This window comes from Metopolophium dirhodum, chromosome 7, assembly GCF_019925205.1.
Source record: "Metopolophium dirhodum isolate CAU chromosome 7, ASM1992520v1, whole genome shotgun sequence".
Lineage (NCBI taxonomy): Eukaryota > Metazoa > Arthropoda > Insecta > Hemiptera > Aphididae > Metopolophium > Metopolophium dirhodum.
In genome coordinates this window covers 2456826-2476671 of record NC_083566.1, presented here as the reverse complement: position 1 = coordinate 2476671, position 19846 = coordinate 2456826, and the positions used below count along the sequence as shown (strand labels likewise).

Below are 19846 nucleotides of genomic sequence, written 5' to 3'. Positions count from 1 at the left end.
TTACACTTTACAACACTCATCCGTGTCAATCATCCAAGTATTTGGCTTTTCATTGAAGCTCTACAAATTAGCAACTCTAGTGCATCGCTATCGTCTATTACAATTTTGAATTATAGAACAGGTGCTTTCTATAATAATTTGGGTAGTTATGATTATATGTTAAAAAAGTGATGTGAACATTTTTCAAATGAAGATGTTTTGAATTTTTTAACTCCTGTGACTTATCAGCTATCTTCCAAAAATAAAATAAATTAGTTAGATTTTTTGATTTTTATTATTTAATTTTCTTTGTTTAATATAATTATTGTATTATTGAATTTTGTATTAGTATTATTATGACGTTCTAATCTGAATTATATTTATATATTAATTTAAAAAAGTTGTTCATTTAATGATTTGCATGCTATATTATTGTTTAATATTTAAAATTTTAATTTTTTGTCCGTGGGGGAGGGGTGGGGGCTCTAATGATTCGGGGCAAAGGCATGTGGGAAAACGTCCTAGATCCCCTAATAATATCCTATCCTTATCGGTACCTAGCTAAACAGGTTATACTTACCTATTTTTTTTATAATACATATTATATATTATTGTATCATACAATGTACAATATTTAATAATCATTTAAGAATAAACTGTATAGCCATAAAGGAATAAGATATGAACCTTGTAATAACTATAATATCTCTTACAGCGTGCTATAATAAGTTATAACTTTATTATAACCTTGAACCTGATATTGACTTTATTATACAATATACACTGTCGGATTGTTTTGTTAATATGACGTCTCTATTGTCTCAAAGCAACACGACCCTAACCATGTCTCTAGAACCGCTCCTGAACACGAGTAGTCGAGTCAAGCTCAAGCATACAGTTTTAAAAATAATGCAAATATTGCTAAAAATTATCATTGGTAATGATAATTTTAATTGATAGGTAGGTAACATAAACAGAACAGTGAACATTATATTATCAGTGGCGCACACTCAAAAATAAATAGGGGTAGCATATTGAATCAGTTAAGTACCTCTATATTGGCTAATGCCTATAGCCTATATATTGTTCAATAGTTTATTTTCAATATTTTTATACGTAGTAGAATTTTTATGATGTAGATATTTTGGGACTAGGGGGTCCACCCATCCACCCACCAAAAAAAATCGAGGGTGGAAGCTGCCACCCTTGAACCCTCCAGCGTGTGCCACGGTATATTATATTATGTGCTAGGTAGTACCTACTATCTAGGAAGCTAATAATTATAGTATTAAGTAGTAACTGTATACTTTAATAAATCGCTATAGCTGAGTATGTCGACGGACATATCGGACTGTATAGTTACACGGGCTGTATATTTAATAGGTGCGATCGTTTAATAAAAATAATACAAATAGTATAAGGTAGTAGTATAGTCACTAGTCGGGAGATTGTTGAATAATTGGTCACGTTGAATGTTGAACTACATTTGTATTTAAAAATAATTGCCAGGTATTACATGCGCTACACTAGAGCAGTATCACAGAATAAAGCAATATTCACTGTCACTTTCTAATTCTACCAAGATCTCTCTCTTTTTAGTATGACTCACTCTAACTCAGTAGTCTACTGGAAGGTACAACAGGTAGTTGTCACTGACACCGTGCATGCCATTCTTGTGAATCTCGGTGATAATGTATTTTTTTTTTTTATATATAAAAAGTAATTTACGCGATTAAATCATGATTACGATGTGAAGACTAAAAATAGTTTATACATTTTAAATAATATTATTGTACTGTAGTTTATTATAAGTGAACAAAATTATGTGTCTAGTGTTAATGAGCCGTTTGTTGCTATGTTCAATTTTATTACTCGAATGTAATTATGGAAACTTCAATGCCCTAGAATAAAAATAACATTTATTGACATCATTTTTATCCCACAGGGAACTATGTCATAGGTACTGAGTATAGAGGTAAATCACTAGGAACTCTGAACTCATATCATCATCAAGTTGGTGGTGAAGTGTATGCTGTCAATGAGTATACACTTTTGATATCAGATTTTACATTTGATGGAAGTGCGAATGACGCATTTTTCTGGGCAGGTGCTTCTAGTAGACCAGGGCCTCAAGGATTTATTTTGGCTAATGAATATGGACGGTAAGAAAGATGATTTTTTAAACTATCTACCTGTACTTATTTATACTATTTGTAAAAAACAAATTCATTATTGAATGAAAATGTATTAAAATATTATTATGTAATTTTATTTTTATATTATCATTATAGAACGGATGTGCTTAAACGATATTTAGGAAAAGAATTAAAATTAACTCTTCCCGATAATAAAAAATTGACTGATATAAATTGGCTTGCTATTTACGATCTTTCCAAAAATGTAAGAAGTTTTGTGTGTTATTTTAACTAGAATAAATGTTTTATCAACATTATTCAATTATAATATACATTTAATTTAGATTGCGTTTGGCGATGTTTATGTCCCAGAAGATTTTGAACCACCAATTAAACAAGTAATTGGTGATCTTACAACTAAATCACATGGAGTTTCATCAGGACCAATTGAAATATTAGATTCTAAAACAATCAAGATTCCTATGTTTTCTTACAATGGTGCTGGGAAAGGTAAACATAAATCAAATATTATTTCTTAAAATTAAATTAATTTAAACATTTTTTTAAATTTTTCATAGACACTTACTTTGTTGTTGGGAATGGACCTCAACCATCAGCTAAAGGGCGAAAAATTCCAGATGAATCAGGATAGTGAGTAGATATTTTACAGAGTTATTTAATTTAAAATGTATTTAATTAATTTGATTTTGTTACAGCCTAGACAATTTAAGAACTTATTTAAATGAAACTATTATACTAGAACTGGTTGGAGATACCACTGTTTTTGACATAGATTGGTTGAGTGTGTATGATTTACAAACTAAAGACAATTTTGGATGGGTTTTAATACCGGATGAACCGAATGTACCTCCATCTTTGCAAAAAGTTGCTGTAAGTATTATTATAACAAAGTAACAACTTTTAGCAAAATATAAAATAAATATTTTTCCAATGTTTATTTTAGGATAAAATAGAGAATATTATGCATTGTGTTCAATTACATAAAAAGCTTCAGCTAAGTTGGCAAGTATTTGGCCCTCAAATTACAATAAGACTAGCAGGACAAATAGATGAAGATAATTATATGGCATTTGGATTTAGTGGATCTGAAGAAGCACCTCAAATGCTAGGAGCTGATATTGCTATAACATACATTGATGGTTTTAGAGGCCAAGCAATGGACTATAATATAACAGACAAATCTCCAGTTTGTAGAGATATTTTTTATTTAAATTTACAAAATAATATTTCAATAACAATGATTTTTTTTTTTAATAGTGTGTGAAAGTATTGGGGCAGTATAAAGGAGTATGTAGGGACACTCTAGTTGGTGGATTAGATGATAATCAAGTACATACTGCAACCAGAGAAAACGGGATCAATGTCATTACATATAGAAGAAACTTACAATCATGTATGTCTATTTAATCAATAAATTAATATACAATTATATCTTAGTTATGATAGGAATAGATCAATTTTTTTCATGTGTTTTATATGTTTATTATTATTCAAAATGTTTAGTTTAATTTTACAATACCTATTATAAACTTTTTAACTTCTTTATAGTTTGTTTTTAAAATATTTGTGTTTAAACTTTGAACACTTTCTATTATAGAATTAATTATTATTAAGTAGTTGTCATAGAGAGTAGAATATACTTTAATATACTACTACTATATTTATAATATAGTTATTGTAAAAATATTCCAATTTTTTTTTTTATTATGATTTAAATTATGAAACTCAAAATTAAAATGTATACTAATATTAATATACAATAACATTTTTTATCGTAGATGATGTTGGAGACAAAGAGTTTAAAACTAATACATTAAATTCAATGATCTGGGCAATTGGTCGTATGAATCATCAAAAAGAACCTAGTGTTCATGATTTTTTCCCAAGAAGTGTATTAAAACTCGACCTAGATCCTAAGCCTCCGATTGATACTTGTTACTCATTTACTGTGAATACTGAAACTTTAAAAAAGTACATTTTTATTCATAACGTACAATTTATATTTATTTATTTTTTAAATAACCGTTATTTTCAGAGATGTATGGGAACAACCAAAAATCATTGATTCAAGTTTACGTATGATGACTGCTACTTTAGGTCCATCAGGTGGGAAAAAAGGATTTCAAGGTCTAACAGGTAAGTCATTTAAATTTATTATATTCAAACTTGTTGGAAAAAGTTAAATTGTTAAATGTTTTTTTTTTAAATTTGTCTGTAGGATTACCTTCACCTGGTCTTGCATGGTTTATAAATGGATATTTAATACCTGAAATATGGCTGAAACGTGGTATTACATATGTAATACATATTTATGGGGGCAACAACCCTCACAGTTCACAGTATTATCATCCATTTGTAATAACTGATGAACCAAATGGTGGCTATGATGGTATGACAGATGTTGCGCAGAAACATACAAGAATATTAGCTGGTGTTCAATATACATTAAGGAGACAAGCTAGACCTACTTCTGGTAAATAAGTCCGTTGTATGATTGTAATTTTAAATAAGTAATAAATATTTTAATGTACCTACTTAGCGGGCCCATTATGTTTACGTGAACGAAAGGGATTTGATCGCCGTTTAGATGATAATTTTATTTCATTTAAAGAATTCAATAAATCATTGGATATGAGATGTGAACCAGGTCAATTAAAGCAAATATTTTAATTTTTGTATTAAATAAAAGTAAAAATGATTATGTATTTTAGGAGATCCAGCTGTATTGGAATTTAAACCAAATTCTTCTTGGCCAGATATAGTATATTACCATAGTTTTGTTCAAAGCAATATGGGCTGGAAGTTACATATTGTTGACAAATTTAGTACAGGTAGAAGTTCAGCTGCTCAAGTACAATTTAATTGGCTCTTAGGAATATTGCTCTACTTAATTTTTACTCAAATGTGATATTTTAGAATTAAATTTATTTGTATAGACTACAGTTATAAAAAATAAAATAATTTATGCATAAAAACAAATAACAATTGTTAATGCTTTTAAAATTAATATCCATGTCTAAAATATTTTTAAAAAAATTTAGTTATTACCAAACTGTGTACATAAAAATATTTAAAATCACTATTACTCTTGTTTGGTGGTATAAAACACATCTGTGAATCTAAAATAGTCTTTAACAACAAGAACACTTTACTTGCATCAAGAAACATTAGTTTAAAAACAAGAAACAATCTATTGAAGACAATGGATGGAGTATAGCCCTTTATGAATGTGAAACTTGGACAGCATCAACGGAAGAGCGAAAAAGGCTAGAGTCGTTTGAAATGTAGTGCTACAGAAGAATTTTAAGGATAAGTTGGATGGACAGAGTAACCAATGTAGATGTACTGGAAATAATAGCAGAAACGAATGGATAAGCCATATAATGTCAAACAAAGGATTGCTAAAACTGATTATAGAAAGAAGCGTAGAGGGGAAGACCAAGATTAGAATATATTCAACAGATAATAAAAGACCAAGGATGCAACTCATATGTAGAAATTAAAAGGAAAGCGGATAAAAAAGAAGAATGGAAGATGGCTGCAAACCAATCCACGGATTGAAACTATAGAGAGAGAGTAGTATTACACTGTTGATAAAAAACAATTATTAAACTATTTATAAATAGTATACAAAATCTACTCTTGTACTATTAATTTAAAAATTATAATGTCGATGATTGGTTGCTCATAACAACAATAATTTAGTTAAAACAGTGAAAATAATTCTATGAAATATCGTATAGTCCATTAATAATTTAAATAAAAATACAATTATCTATCTATTAATTCTAATTAGTTCTCTTGACATTAATAAATTATTTATTTTTTTGTTGCAATGACCGAAAATGAGTTTTTTTCCGGAGATGAATTGTTACAACATGTAGAACTAAAAGTGAAATCTTTAATGATCATAATATCTGAGATAAAACAATCTAGTCTCAATTATGAGTTTGATCCATCAATACGTAATGATATTAACGAGTATATACAAATTGTAGAAACAGATTGTCAGACAATAATAAATGATATTAAAAATAATTTGTTTTCAAACAAAATGTATCATAAAACTCAAAATATTTACGGTAATACATTTTAAGTAATTATAAAAAAACAATAGTTATAATATTTTTTTTATAACAAAGATGATAAAATATTGCTACCGCCAATGTGGATGATAAATAATGAAGACTACTACAAACAAAAAATGCAAAAATTTGAGGTTGAAATCAATTCTAAAGTTGATGACGTAACAAAATCAATTGGATCAACTACAGATATTTTGAATGCATATTATAAAGAAAAGTAAGTTTTTAAGAACTGTAATTAAATGTATTACTTAAAACACAGAAGTTGTACTTGAAAATTTTATTTAATACACAAATAATTTATTAGCTTATTACTTGATGAACAAACTAATGACATTTATCAGAAATTAAATTTACAAAAAAATATACTTAATCAAGAAATTGATAAGTTTAATAACACAGATGTCATATTAAAAAATACCTTTTGCAAATGGAAAGAAAGTCTTTTAAAAAAAAATGATGAAAATGTCTTGTTGAATATTGAAGCCCGTAAATTGATATTTAAATATCAACAAAACATGTATGTTTAATATTTATTTTATAGGGAACATAATATAAAATATAATTAATTTTTAAGAATTTAATGTTACGGGGATACTATTTGTACCTAAAATATAAATTCTATTTGTTTTTTGTAACTGCTTAATTTTTATTTTTATAGTGACATGGACCATGGTGTAGTAATGGTGTTTATAATCATTTGTCATTACCAAGTGGTTAGTAGTTAGTTATTACTTATTAGGTACCCTGGCATAGGCGCAAATAGCGTTTGAGATTTGGGGGGGGAGGCTTAAGCCGTACTTTGATAATATTGAATAAGCTTAAAACAAAATGTAGGAAATGTTTGGGGGAGGCTTAGCTCCCAAAGCCCCCCTATTTGCGCCAATGGATCCTGGTACTCTATGTTTATTGCAGACTGTTGTTATCTTTATTATTTATTAGCTTTAGGCTTATTGTCGCCTTATTGTCTATATCATAAAAAAAGGTGGAGGACTTTTTTTTAATGGCAGGCCCAATCTGTGTTATGCTTTGGCATAATGAGTCAACATTTTTTAGATAGAGAAAGAGAGGTAATGAAATTGAAAATAATAAAATATACATATAAGAACTATTTTTAATGATATTATCTATTTATTATATAAAAATGAATGTTTGTGTGTGTGTCATTTATGCATTCCTAAACAGCTGGACCAATTTTGATGAAATTGTTTATGTTTGTTTGAATAACTCCTGGGATGATTTAGATTTACAATTGGACCCGGTAGGTACAATCCTGGGGAAATATAGAAATATAATTTTTAGGAGTTTATAATTATTTTCTTACATATATTGGCTGTATTGAAAATTTTTTAGAACATTTTAGATTTATGGTTTTCAGAAATATTTGAAAAAAATAGCAAATTCTGTCCGGAGTTACCTCATTTTACGGTATTTATTTATTATTGATTACCATTGGTTAATCGGGCAGCTCAGATCAAGCTTACATCAAATTAAATGTTCGAACATTGCCTACCAGGGTGGCTGAGTTGCACTTACTGAGTTATACCCTAAAAGTGTTGAACAATCATCATTTTGTTAAGAGTTGCCATCAAAGTCCGCGGGATCAGCTAGTATTAAATATATTTCCAAAATAATAAAATTTATAATTAGCTTGGCGGACTTGTTCGAAAGTCATAGGCCCGAAAGCCATAGTTTGGAGACCCCTGATCTGTAGTATATTCAAATTTAATACCTACAATCTATATAAAAATAATAGGTAAACCATTAAGATAATTAAGAATTTTAAGTAAAACTTCAGTCTCTTTTTATTGATTAATAACTACTGAATAACCATAATAAGCAATTAAAAACTATTTAATAAAACTATAACTAAATACCTAGTTATAAATTATTATTTTTAATTTACATTATTGTTTGATATAATATAGGTTAATGGTAAAGAATAACATTATGAATATAGTTGAGTCAGTGTCAAAAAGTATGTCAGTGAGGGCCAAATGTCTGCAATTAGAAATTTGTTTAATTTGGGAGGGAGAAACAATTTTAAGAATGTATAAAAATATTGAGAAACTTATTGAAGTAAACAAACAAAAATTTGATTGTTATAATAACCTCCAATTTCAAATGGGGAACATTAATACAGCAATAAATAAAGACTTGGATGATATTAAATATGAAAGTTCCAAAACTATTAGTAGCATATCTAATCAGATTCAAAAATATAATAATGTTAAAATAATAGCTGAAGAAAAAAGTAGATACTTAGATGAGTTACATAATAAGATTCCTGTTACTGAAGAAATTCTACTACACAGGTTAAGTTCTTTTAGAATAATATCTTATTATTATTATTTATTAATTATTATCATACTATAATAGTATACCTATATTAGTGGCTACTACTTAAATTATGTGTATTATGTAGACATTTTATGTAAAATTATATTACTTTTCATTTATACACTACAAATTAAATAAAAATAACAACTTGGAAGTAGATAGATTATTTTCTTCATTAGAGCTGGCTTGAAGGTAGTCCTTTTCTCGTGCATTTAAAATTGTCACGTATGTGTGACGTGTAACAATAATTTATTGGCTATTCAAATATATTGCTGGTTGGCGGTTTGTCTATAATTTGAATATTTGATTTTTAAAGTTAATAAATATTTTATTAATTATCAATTAACATTTAGACATTACTTAATGGGGTAGTTATTAATTACTATCAATTATAAATTATAATACAATAATATGAGTCTTATACTTTATTGTATGTTATGATTTTATGAATATTTTGTCAATAATTGGTATGAACAATTTTTTCATGTATCCAGTCATCCATATTTCAGTTCCGTTCATTTGCATAAGATCCCACTGACACTGTACAAAGAGCCTCAATATTCACCAAGTCAGCTCAGTCTATTATAACATCATTGTTTTAGTTACATATTGGCTATTACCTACTTATTAGTTATGTAGAGCTATTAGCTATATTATACATGTTATACATAAATACTAATTACTATTAATTAAATATTTAAGTAGGTACCTAGCTTATTGTTATGTATACTTATTACCTAAGTATATAGATGTGCGCACGAGTATGGCTTGTAGGGCTACATGGGCGCTTATAGGGTAATTTTCAGGGAGGAGGGACAAAATTAAACTAGATTCCAAAACCTAGGGCGCACACTAGTTGCCTCCCGAAGTCAAAAAGGTCAATAATTTTTATACGAATTGCTTCCCGACTATATTATACTAGTTGCCTCCCGACGTACCCTAAATTTTATCGTAAACGAAAAGGGTCTATAAAAAAAAATAGTACTAGTACCCTTCTAATATCCAGGTAATAAATATACAAGTGGTTTTAAACATTATCAAACATATCAAGTATGATAAATCAAAATCAGTTTGCAATTTCAAAGTCGTAATTTATGACTTTTGTTATGTTTAATATTTGATACAATTATATCTAACGACTAAACATTAAGGGAATTCGATACCGTGATTTTCTGTTTTTTGTCTAATTACACGGGCTACATAGTATTTTAGACGAGTTTTTTGCCAAACATTCCAATTGATCGATTGAAGCGATAAGATTTCTGAAAACAGATTTAAATTTGTCGTCAAGTCTACTTGAAATCGAATTTCCACATTTTTTATTTTTCGATTTTAATTTCTCCAAAAATTGAAATACCAGAATTTTGAAATACTCTTTTTGATATGACATTTTTAAGAATTTGGTGGGATAATATCAAAAATGTAGGAAAGTCGATTTCATGTAGACTTGACGACAAATTCAAATCTGTTTTCAGAATTCTTATCGTTTCATTAGATCAATTAGTATGTTTGGCAAAGAACCCGTTTAAAATCCTATGTCGCGCGCGTGTTAGACAAAAACAGAAAATCACGGTATCGAATCCCCTTAAGATAATATACTCTTTTGTATAATGGTAAGATATAATGCAAACCAGACCTGATATATGGGCAAAAAAAAGTTCAAGCATTCAACGCACAACCAATGCATGCGAATCTTTCCATAGCAAATTTAATAGCTATTTTGGGTCTCCGCATCCTAATATATATAAATTTATCGAAGTTTTAAAACTAATTCAGACTGATGCTGTAATTTTAATACAAAGTTCTAATAAGCCTAAGCTACATTGTCGATTACAAATTAGAAACAAAATAATTCACCTACATATAGGTACGTAGTACTTTTATCTTTTAACCAGGAAAAAAACATAATATTCTTCCGCGATAATAGCCGCATGCGGAAGTCCCGCGTTATGGTAGAATGGTAGGGCTTGTGGTGCACCGCGCACCGCGCACGCACACCAATAATCAAATTATCTTATTTAATTAATTTATGATTATGACAAGATACAAAATTACAATTTACAAGGTTCGACATACGTATTGTTTATATTTCCTATATTAAAGTATTGAACTCCTAAAAGTCGGGCCGTTTGCAATCAGTGTCATATTCAATATTTTTTATGGTTTGGGGTGGGGGGGAGAGGGCGGTTATAACTTTTTTTCTCAATTATAATCAGCTATTGTTTGAAATCTCCATAAATTAGAATGTATTTAGTTTAAGATTTTTTTTTATGATTATTATCATTCATTAAAATTTATTTTCAAACTAGTCTGGCATATTTGAAGAATATTGAAAGTGAAATAAAAGAAAAAGAAAAAAAAATAATCATAAAACGTCAAAAAATCGACGAAGAAAATATTAAAATAAAAAAACTAGAGGAAATTTGTGTTGATAAAAATAAAATCATACTGGGCGCACAAATTGAAATTAAAAAGAAACAGTCACAGTTAGAGGTACCTATACATATTTTATTCATTTTAATGTTTATTTAATGATCAAGTTTATATTATATTATTATGTTTATATTAGGTTAAATATTTTATATTTTATATACTTACTGGCTACTTTTAAGTTATAACTCTGTGCCTCGGCTATTTATCGTGTATATATATACGTACAAAAAAAATCACACATTATTGTAAAATCATTGTCTTCACTCTTCATCGCTTCGCTCAGAATCTTATAATATTATCAATGAAATAAGACATAAGTTCATATCTTAAAATTAAAAATATTTATTGTTTTTATAAAAAAATACTACATCTGGTAAGTTTAAATTTTTAAAAAGTTTATAGTCAAACTTAAAAAATTTTCAAATACAATTTGTTATTTTTATTACTTATATGTGGTTAAAGATAACTTGCAAAAATGTCTGCATTGGCGCAAATAGAGGGGGGGGGCTTGGGGGGACTTAGTTCTATTAATTACTATTAATTTAATGTTTTGTTGACTAATTTACCTAACTGCCTAAATCATTGTAAATCTGTTTTCAAAAAAAAAAATCTACTACAAAATGTGCTGCCCTTAAAAAAGTGCTAAAAAATGACATAATATTAAAAATAAAACCGTAGACACGTATACAAAAATCTTTAAAAAAATTTGCGAAAAGTGCAATGAATAATTTTTAATTTTCATTCTAAATTTACAACATTTAAGATATTTTTTTTGAACCCAAGTGCCGTTTGACCATTATACCTACTTTTTACCCAAGTGCATTTCGACCTCTAACTTTTTTTGAATCGTGTAAAATTCTACTAAAATAAGTGAAATTTGACTTTACCCTGACAAAAAGCAAATCTTGACTGGGAATTGTCACAAATATATGAATATAATATTTGTATACATTATACTTACGCTGTGCAGGTATATAGATATAATTACTTATAGTAAAAAAAAAGTTGATTATGCACTATGCAGTATTTACATTTTACTATTTTAGTATAATATTTCTAAATACATATATATTATATTATATAGACAGACGGACGGTTATTCTGTAACAACATTATCCATGTTTGAAATGTCGAATGCCTATTATCCATAGCCGAATATACCTACAACCCACATTTCATGATAATTTAAAAGACAGACCGAGGACGAGTGGTCCAGAAAATAGATTATACATTATTTATAAACATAATAGCTTATTAAATTACTTTATTCTGAATCTTGATATAGACGTTATTTTTAAACGTTGTGTACTTGTGTCTACCTCTAAATTTATTTTAGAATATTGAACAAAAATACAAAAAAGAATCAATAGAATTAGAAAACAAAAGATTGGAGCATCAGAAAAAACGAACAAACTTCGAAATAATGAATTCTATTATAAAGTATCACAATGAAGAAACTAAAGAAAAAATACAATTTTACAATGACAATATCATCCGACCACTTGAATTTAAGTAACTAACATAAAATATAACTATTGTTTATTATTTATTTTTAAAATAATGTTAACGCGAAACTGCAAGTGTCCTCCCAACATTCCTGAAGGCAACAACTTAATTGTTACAGTAATATTAATGTCCAGTTGATGTAATAGCTGAGTCTTATTTTAAATTATAAAGAGATTGGCATGGAGATCAGAGATGACCTATATTATTATATGTTTTCTAGTTCCCTTGAAGATGAATAGTATTCGTTTAAGAGTTGATTTAATATTACCAGTGATAGGTACTAGTACTTATATAATCAATGATAATATTACATTTAAACATAATATAGCTCAATAGCATCATATAATATGACCTACAACTTACTTGGTAATAATAATTGCTTATTATAACTAAAATTATTGAATTGTTATTTATATGATTTCAATCAAATAGAATATCGCCCTAACTATTTTGTTATATAGAATTTTTATTCAGAATAATATGCGGTCTATGGTCTATCTCTATACCTACTCTATACCTAGTTTATACGGAAGTGTAGGAAGCAGTGCTACCCAAATCAAAGTAAAATGTTTTTCAATATTTGTTATTGCAAATTAACTGTTATTCTGTTCTATTATAACAGATATAACTTCTGTTATTACAAATAACTTCTTAGTTCTTATAGTTTTAAACTTATAACGGACATATTTTCAACTTAGTTTAACTAGTTTAAGCACAATTATTTTGTGATTTAATGTGTTATCGTGTTATAAATGGTGCTGAGATTTAAATGCCCTAAAAATATCAATAAAATGCCCTTTCAAAAAATGCATTTATAAACTAAAAACTCTAAAAGATTACCTTTTAAACATGCATTTTACATGTAAGATAATGTAGGTACGTACGTTTATAAAAATAAAAAAATTAGTAAAAATGTAATTAAACAAATTACATTTGTATTACACTGTACAATGCTAATTAATAATTATAATATTTGACCTGAAGATTACCTGATGTTATATAGTTAAAAATGAAAAGGATTTATATAACGCAATACTATATGTTTATGAAGTCATTTTTTTTTGTCATAATACAAAAAATAGGTTAAAAATGTCTTAAAGAATTAAAAAAATACATTAGAAACGTCCCCCAAAAAAGTTTTGTCGTTACAACATGGAGTACTTGAAACACATTTGTAGCTTGAAAAGCATCATGTAAGATATTCCAATAAAATGATGCAAATTCATTTAAATCTGAGCCCAGAGCCCTAGGGCTATATAGTTATAAGTTATAACGAATATGATTTCTGTAATTAATAAAAATTTATTTGTTACAACGGATATATTCTCAACTTAATCTTATGAATTATGACTTATGATGATCAGTAACTTGAAAGTTAAAGATATATCCGTTGTAAGTTATAAGTTATAAACTTATAACAAATAATTAATTGTGATTACAGAAATTATATCCATTGTAACAAATTAATACAAATATTGAAAAACATTTTGCTATGATTTTGGTGGCACTCCTATAGTTCCTAGCGTTCCTACACTTGATTTAAATGAGTATATTTATATTAATATGTTTAAAATAGAAATTATTTGAAAACCGAAAAGTCGAATATAAGTTAAAATTTACGATTATTGTTTAGGAGCTAGGCTCGAGGACTCCGAGGTATAAATAAAAATAACGTTATGAATATACCTTATAAATTAACTGTATTAAACTATAATATTAATAAATTTGTGAATGCCAAATAATTACCTACTCAATTATTTTCCTGAAGTAAAAATCTGCATATTATTAGTCTTCTAAAAATGTTTTAATACCAATAAAAAAATATTGATATTGTACAATGTACATAGATTAGAAAAATGTATTTCACTGGTCGACTATGAAAAAAATAAAATTGACAACATAAACACCAGTGTAATAGAGTTTTCTCCGGAGTTTAAAGAGAAAATTGAGGATGCTAAATCAGAAATCGAACAACTAGATGTAAGTCATCAAAGAATTAAACATCGCAGGTCTCTCCTCACCTGGAAATCTAAAATTAAGTTTTTTTTTAGAAAACTATAAGTGTGCAGTATGGGACAGTGGCCAGTCTAGAAGAAGACTATAAAACTATTCAATTGAATGTTATACGCCAAACGGAAATAAATTCAATTAAAGCGAAAAAGTTCATTGATAATTTTGGAGCTATTTCCAACTATTGGTCAGTTATCAGTGTATATTTTTATATTTTACACATTACGATTTGATGGATCTCATTGTTAAAATAATCATTTCATAATATCTATAACCAATAATTATAAAAATTAATTTAGGATGAAAATGTTAAATGTTCTTGAAATGAGAGAAAAAAATAAACTTTTGGATAGCAAGGTATTTCAAAAACGGTACGAGATAAAGAAAAAAAGAGAGGAATGTTTAAAAAGAGAAAAAGGATTGATGTCACAGTTAGATGAATTAAAAGAATTGGTCCGTCAACAAGTAACATATAATAAACGGTTGTCTCAGCAGTATAATCAGCTGATAAACAAATAAATATGTATGTCTATAATATAATTTTTTTATGAAGAGTAGAAAATATTAAAATAGATTATGATTACAATAATACTGATGTACCTACCGAGAAAGAATTTGTTGTAGAAAAAACTACAACTTACAAGTCGTGGTCATTGGTTGAGTGAATGAAGGTGGTATCCAGTGACATATAGGTATTAGCATTGGCGCAACTATAGGGGTCGCAAAAGGGTCTTTAGCACACACCCCCAAGTTCTAATTTAGCACCCCTTGGTTTTCTAGGCCAAACTATCATTATTATAGTGAAATCAATTTTATGTTTTAAAAATATGAAATATTATAGCACCCCACGTTTTAGAGGTCTAGTTGCGTCTATAGGTAGTAGGTACTTCTAATTTAAGAGATCAGCCAGAACTCAACAGTGGCGTAGCATATGGGGGTCTCCCTCGGGTGGGAACTTTTTTTCATCGATTATCTTGAATCTCAAAATACTTGTGCAAGCACCACTTGAAATTAAAATTTTGGAAGCGATACCATCTTTAGATCACACTTACATATAGTGGCAAAATTGCAAGCCTCGAGCCATCATTATATAGGATCTACGTTGATCAGTCAGTGATTCAGTCAGGACACGTTCGATTATATTATATTATAGCCCTCTGGCGTTTTCCGTGATTACACGCTTGTGATTATGGGAGCAGTAAATTTTCCACCTGTGGTGGATTGCAGATCCGCGAGGTGCGTACGTAATTATGAATGTTTAATTACCACGTCATTTATGATGTGCATGTGTAGGTTGAAGGTTCTCTGAACAACGGTCGAAAAATTAGCCTTGGGAATACCATTTTTATTTTTTACTAAGTTATATAGTTTTGAGTTTTTGACCAATTATAATATAGGTACAAGGTACAGGTCTAAAATTATATTCAATCATAACCAATAGCAACCTTACAATAAACAAAAAAATATTATTATTTACTTAATATTTTTACTGGACAGCTGGCGCCTCTGTTGCATATTTTTCATCTAGTTACCTACATTTCCGGTGGATTTTCATAAAATTTTCTTTCATACAAACCTTGTCCTGATAATTACGAATCCAACGGAAAAAATCAGTCAAATCGATTGAGCAAAAATAAAAAATAACCAAGAAAAGAAAAGTATTTTTCATGAAAATAACAAAATACCACATTGTATATATAAATACTACGTCTGTCCAGTGTCCATAGAGTAGGTATACAAAGACAACGTATACATAATACTATAGTGCAATAGTATCGAGTTTAATCTGAGATATCATTAAATTTTTTTGACTTATTCGGTAGACTTTTTAAAAATGTTATTTCGTACAAACATTATTGCCAATGTAAATAAACCATGTTTTTCGACTTCATAAACGGCTGTGTAGCGTCTGTCTCTTAACAACTACGAACAGAACAAAAAAAAAAATGATTCAAATCGGTCGAGCCGTTTTTTGAGTTTTAGCGAGACTAGTGGACAGTAATTAATTTTTATGTTTAATATACCTACTAGCTGAATTACCCGGCTTTGCTTGAGTGTAAAATGTTTGTGTACCACCCATTCCATACCGTATTACCATCACCCAATTCCCGTCTATAATGTATTAATATCTTGCCGAAAAATATCTTTATGCATAAATTAATATGATATGCTAGGTAATAATAATAATAATAATAATTTTTTTTCCGTGAATATTTGCAGCCTCGAAACATTAGTAGGCATAGGCTCTACGTTGATTTGATCAGTCATCAACCGGCGTTGCCCGTGAGACACGCTTGTGTGATTATGCGATCAGTATATTATTTTCAGACCCAGCGAGGTATACGTACTTAATTACGAATGTTTTATTAACTCGTTGTTTATAATGTGCATGTGTTAGTTCCCGTCTTCCCGTCACCACGACAGCCGAAAAGTCAGCGTTAGGAATTCCATTTTTATTAAGTTATACGGATTTGACCAAATTTAATGTACAGGTCTAAAACTATTATATACTCAATAGCAACCTTACAATAAACAAAAAATATATTATGACAATATTGACAGATGAATTACAAAGTGTTAAATTTTAATGTAATTTGTAATTTTAAATTACAAAGCCAAAACTTTTTTTTGGTGAACCTATATAACTGATTAGGTAGTGAATACTGAATAGTTTTCTCTAAAACTAATGATATATACATGACATTTTCACTGAATATTTATATTAGCATTTTCTTTACACTATACGCAATTTTCAATTTTTAAGTTTTTTTTTCTATAAATGTCAAAAAAATTGTATTCATTGGATCAAAAGCGTGAAAATTTAATACAATTATACTATTGATATATTCTTACATCAGCAGTTGAAAAATATAAAATGTACATAGGCACAAGCTTTTTAGGTTCGAAGTTTGACAAAATGTATCAAATTTAAAATTTAAAACAATGGTCCACGTAAGTTTGTTATTCTGTAACCGAAAAATCTAAAAAGTTATTTTTTATATAATAAAAAAACTAAATTAAAAAATGTTGACCCTTCCCCTCTCAATAACTGAAATTACGCCACTGATTACAAGCATCTCCGGTTATTCGTTTTTGAATTACAACAAATTAAGAAAATCATTACATACGTGAGAAGAGAAATCGAGTGAATAGGTATCCAATATTTTAAAAATTTGAACTTTGAACGCTAAATGTACTTACGTGAGTATATGTATTTTTAATATTATTCAACTGCCATTGTAACAATATATTAAAAGTCTTATTGCATTTTCAAGCTTTTTGACCCAAGGGATAAAATTGTATTGACATCTATGGAAAAAAAAACTAAAAAAATTGGAAACTAAAAATGTCCGTAAACTGCTCAAAACAAGTGAAAATATTTTATGGTGTATAGCAAATGCTAATATAAATGTTCAGTGAAAATGTCATGTACCTACGGTCATTTGTTTTAGAGTTCCGCCAAAAACCAAAATCGATTTTGCGTAAAATTTCTCATTTTTCCTTAGTTTTTTCTCGTTTTTCCCGGCGCTTTTGAAAACTACTGGTAATTTTACATTTTGACCTTCGCGATGCACCGACTAGATTCACTTTCCCATCAAACGAGATATTGAAGTTGAAAATCGAAGCGTTATTTCGACTACTTATCGTGTACGCACAAATAAAAAATATAATAAAAAAACCGGACAAGTGCGAGTCGGACTCGCGCACGAAGGGTTCCAGTATCATCATCTATAAGCATGTTGGCAACACTGCTTGTATTATATATTCTAGGATTTTTAGTATTTGTTGTTATAGCGGCAACAGAAATACATAATCTATGAAAATTTCAACTTTCTAACTTTCATGGTTCAAGAGATACAGCCTGGTGACAGACCACTTCCTTCAATCCTTCAATGTCATTTTTTTTATGGCACAGGTTTTTGTTTAAAACATTGTTTGTGAGTGAAGCTTTATAATATTTATTGAATGAATTTCAATGAAAATGTTTTCATATTTCTGTTAATAATTTTTAGACCAGTGATACAGCAAATTTAGTAAGGATTCCTCAATAGTTATTAATAGTAATAGAAATTACAACATTCTTATTTGATTTGACCTTCCATTACTCCACCATTAATATTCAACTGTACATTATTTATAATACTGTGTTAATAAACTTCATTATAATAGCAAATTAAATCTCAAATTGGTATTCATGATTATTTACTTTCAAAAAAAAAATACATTTTAATCATCAAATTTTTTACCAGAAATACACTACAAATTTAGAAATTTTAAAATAAACTCTGTAAACATTCCTAGATAGTTGTATTTATCTTTTTTACTATTTCTTTACATAGTATGACTATTAGATTAAGTCGATGTATTAAATGTGTAAAGGATATAGATTTTAGAATACCAGTGATCGTAGTAATAATTATGATTTGGCATAATTTTTTTTATGTTTTAACATATACATATAGCTTAATGTCATGGTAAAAAGTAAATAAAAATAAAATTTAAAAAACACGATAATCTTTACGAATGATTTACACATACTCAGTCAGTAGCAACAATACATAAATTAAAATTCAAAGTTAGATATACAATATAAAATTTAGGAATAAAATTTAAAACAAATGAAAAAAATAATGTATGAATCATAACATAAAATCAATGATCTAATTAAGATTACATAATGTGATTGGTTTAGACGAATTGATAAACCAGTTAACTTATAATTGCGTAAAAAATAATAATACTTTTTCGACCAAAACAATAGACTCCTTACATATTATGTTATTATGTAAATAATAGGTGTCCCTTAAATTAAATTAACTCTATCCTTATATCGAAAGATAAGTTTACACTATAATATTTAGACGTTCTATAATAATGATTGAAATTTGTATTTTGGTCGGTAAAATTAAATAACAAAATAAAAAAAAAACATGTTATTATGGTAATTACAAATACAGTGATACATATTATCTATATAATATATATACATAAAAAAATAAAATAAAAATGATAACTAGATCAGTATTTATTTTTAACATATTTGTTATTCTGCGCGAATTAAAATTGAAAATTGGTAGAAAAGATAAAAAGAAAATTAGGTACTAAGTATTTTGGAAGAACCTTAAAAAAACCTTTAACGTTATACCATTAAATTGAATACATCTTAATATACACAATATATTCAAATTATACATTTGTACTTAAAAATTAATGGAAATAATATTTTTTTAAATTTTTACAAGCAATTTTTGTTTTGATATGTTCATGGCCATTTTTAATTTTACATCATGGGTGGTTGACTAGTCATACAGCAGATACTTGTGCATCTTCATCGTC

The 19846-nt window shown here is 27.9% G+C and overlaps 3 protein-coding genes across 6 annotated transcripts in view; 2 read left to right on the top strand and 1 right to left on the bottom strand.

Moving 5' to 3' along the window:
* Positions 1 to 1504: 1504 nt before the first annotated feature.
* On the top strand, positions 1505 to 5120 carry LOC132949672 (protein Skeletor, isoforms B/C). Its single transcript, XM_061020663.1, has 13 exons — positions 1505 to 1857; positions 1925 to 2141; positions 2271 to 2379; positions 2459 to 2624; positions 2693 to 2765; positions 2831 to 3005; positions 3079 to 3321; positions 3393 to 3528; positions 3914 to 4106; positions 4171 to 4271; positions 4354 to 4608; positions 4675 to 4782; positions 4847 to 5120. The coding sequence occupies exons 1-13, from the start codon at positions 1803 to 1805 to the stop codon at positions 5041 to 5043; spliced, it is 2028 nt and encodes a 675-aa protein (XP_060876646.1). The 5' UTR covers positions 1505 to 1802; the 3' UTR covers positions 5044 to 5120.
* Positions 5121 to 5275: 155 nt separating this feature from the next.
* On the top strand, positions 5276 to 15028 carry LOC132949676 (repetitive organellar protein-like). Its single transcript, XM_061020669.1, has 7 exons — positions 5276 to 6217; positions 6278 to 6437; positions 10870 to 11053; positions 12330 to 12505; positions 14347 to 14479; positions 14551 to 14696; positions 14809 to 15028. The coding sequence occupies exons 1-7, from the start codon at positions 5971 to 5973 to the stop codon at positions 15026 to 15028; spliced, it is 1266 nt and encodes a 421-aa protein (XP_060876652.1). The 5' UTR covers positions 5276 to 5970.
* A 3892-nt stretch (positions 15029 to 18920) lies between these two features.
* Positions 18921 to 19846, bottom strand: part of LOC132949775 (rap guanine nucleotide exchange factor 2) — an 87138-nt gene continuing 86212 nt past the window's right edge. For all 4 annotated transcript variants that reach the window (XR_009665131.1, XM_061020846.1, XM_061020847.1 and 1 more), the window contains one exon: positions 18921 to 19845. Coding sequence is in view for 3 of the 4 variants with exons in the window: in XM_061020846.1 (XP_060876829.1) it covers positions 19814 to 19845 (32 nt within the window). In the remaining variant the exon portion in view is untranslated. The remainder of the gene's footprint in view (position 19846) is intronic.

What these genes read in the sequence shown, in the direction of transcription:
- LOC132949672 (XM_061020663.1), top strand. Translation starts at nt 1,803, where the DNA reads ATGTGTCTAGTGTTAATGAGCCGTTTGTTGCTATGTTCAATTTTATTA. An exon ending in TTGGCTAATGAATATGGACG is followed by an intron (nt 2,142 to 2,270) that starts GTAAGAAAGATG and finishes TTATCATTATAG; the next exon opens with AACGGATGTGCTTAAACGAT. An exon ending in TAGAAGAAACTTACAATCAT is followed by an intron (nt 3,529 to 3,913) that starts GTATGTCTATTT and finishes TTTTTATCGTAG; the next exon opens with ATGATGTTGGAGACAAAGAG.
- LOC132949676 (XM_061020669.1), top strand. Translation starts at nt 5,971, where the DNA reads ATGACCGAAAATGAGTTTTTTTCCGGAGATGAATTGTTACAACATGTA. An exon ending in AGAAACAGTCACAGTTAGAG is followed by an intron (nt 11,054 to 12,329) that starts GTACCTATACAT and finishes AATTTATTTTAG; the next exon opens with AATATTGAACAAAAATACAA. An exon ending in CAGAAATCGAACAACTAGAT is followed by an intron (nt 14,480 to 14,550) that starts GTAAGTCATCAA and finishes GTTTTTTTTTAG; the next exon opens with AAAACTATAAGTGTGCAGTA.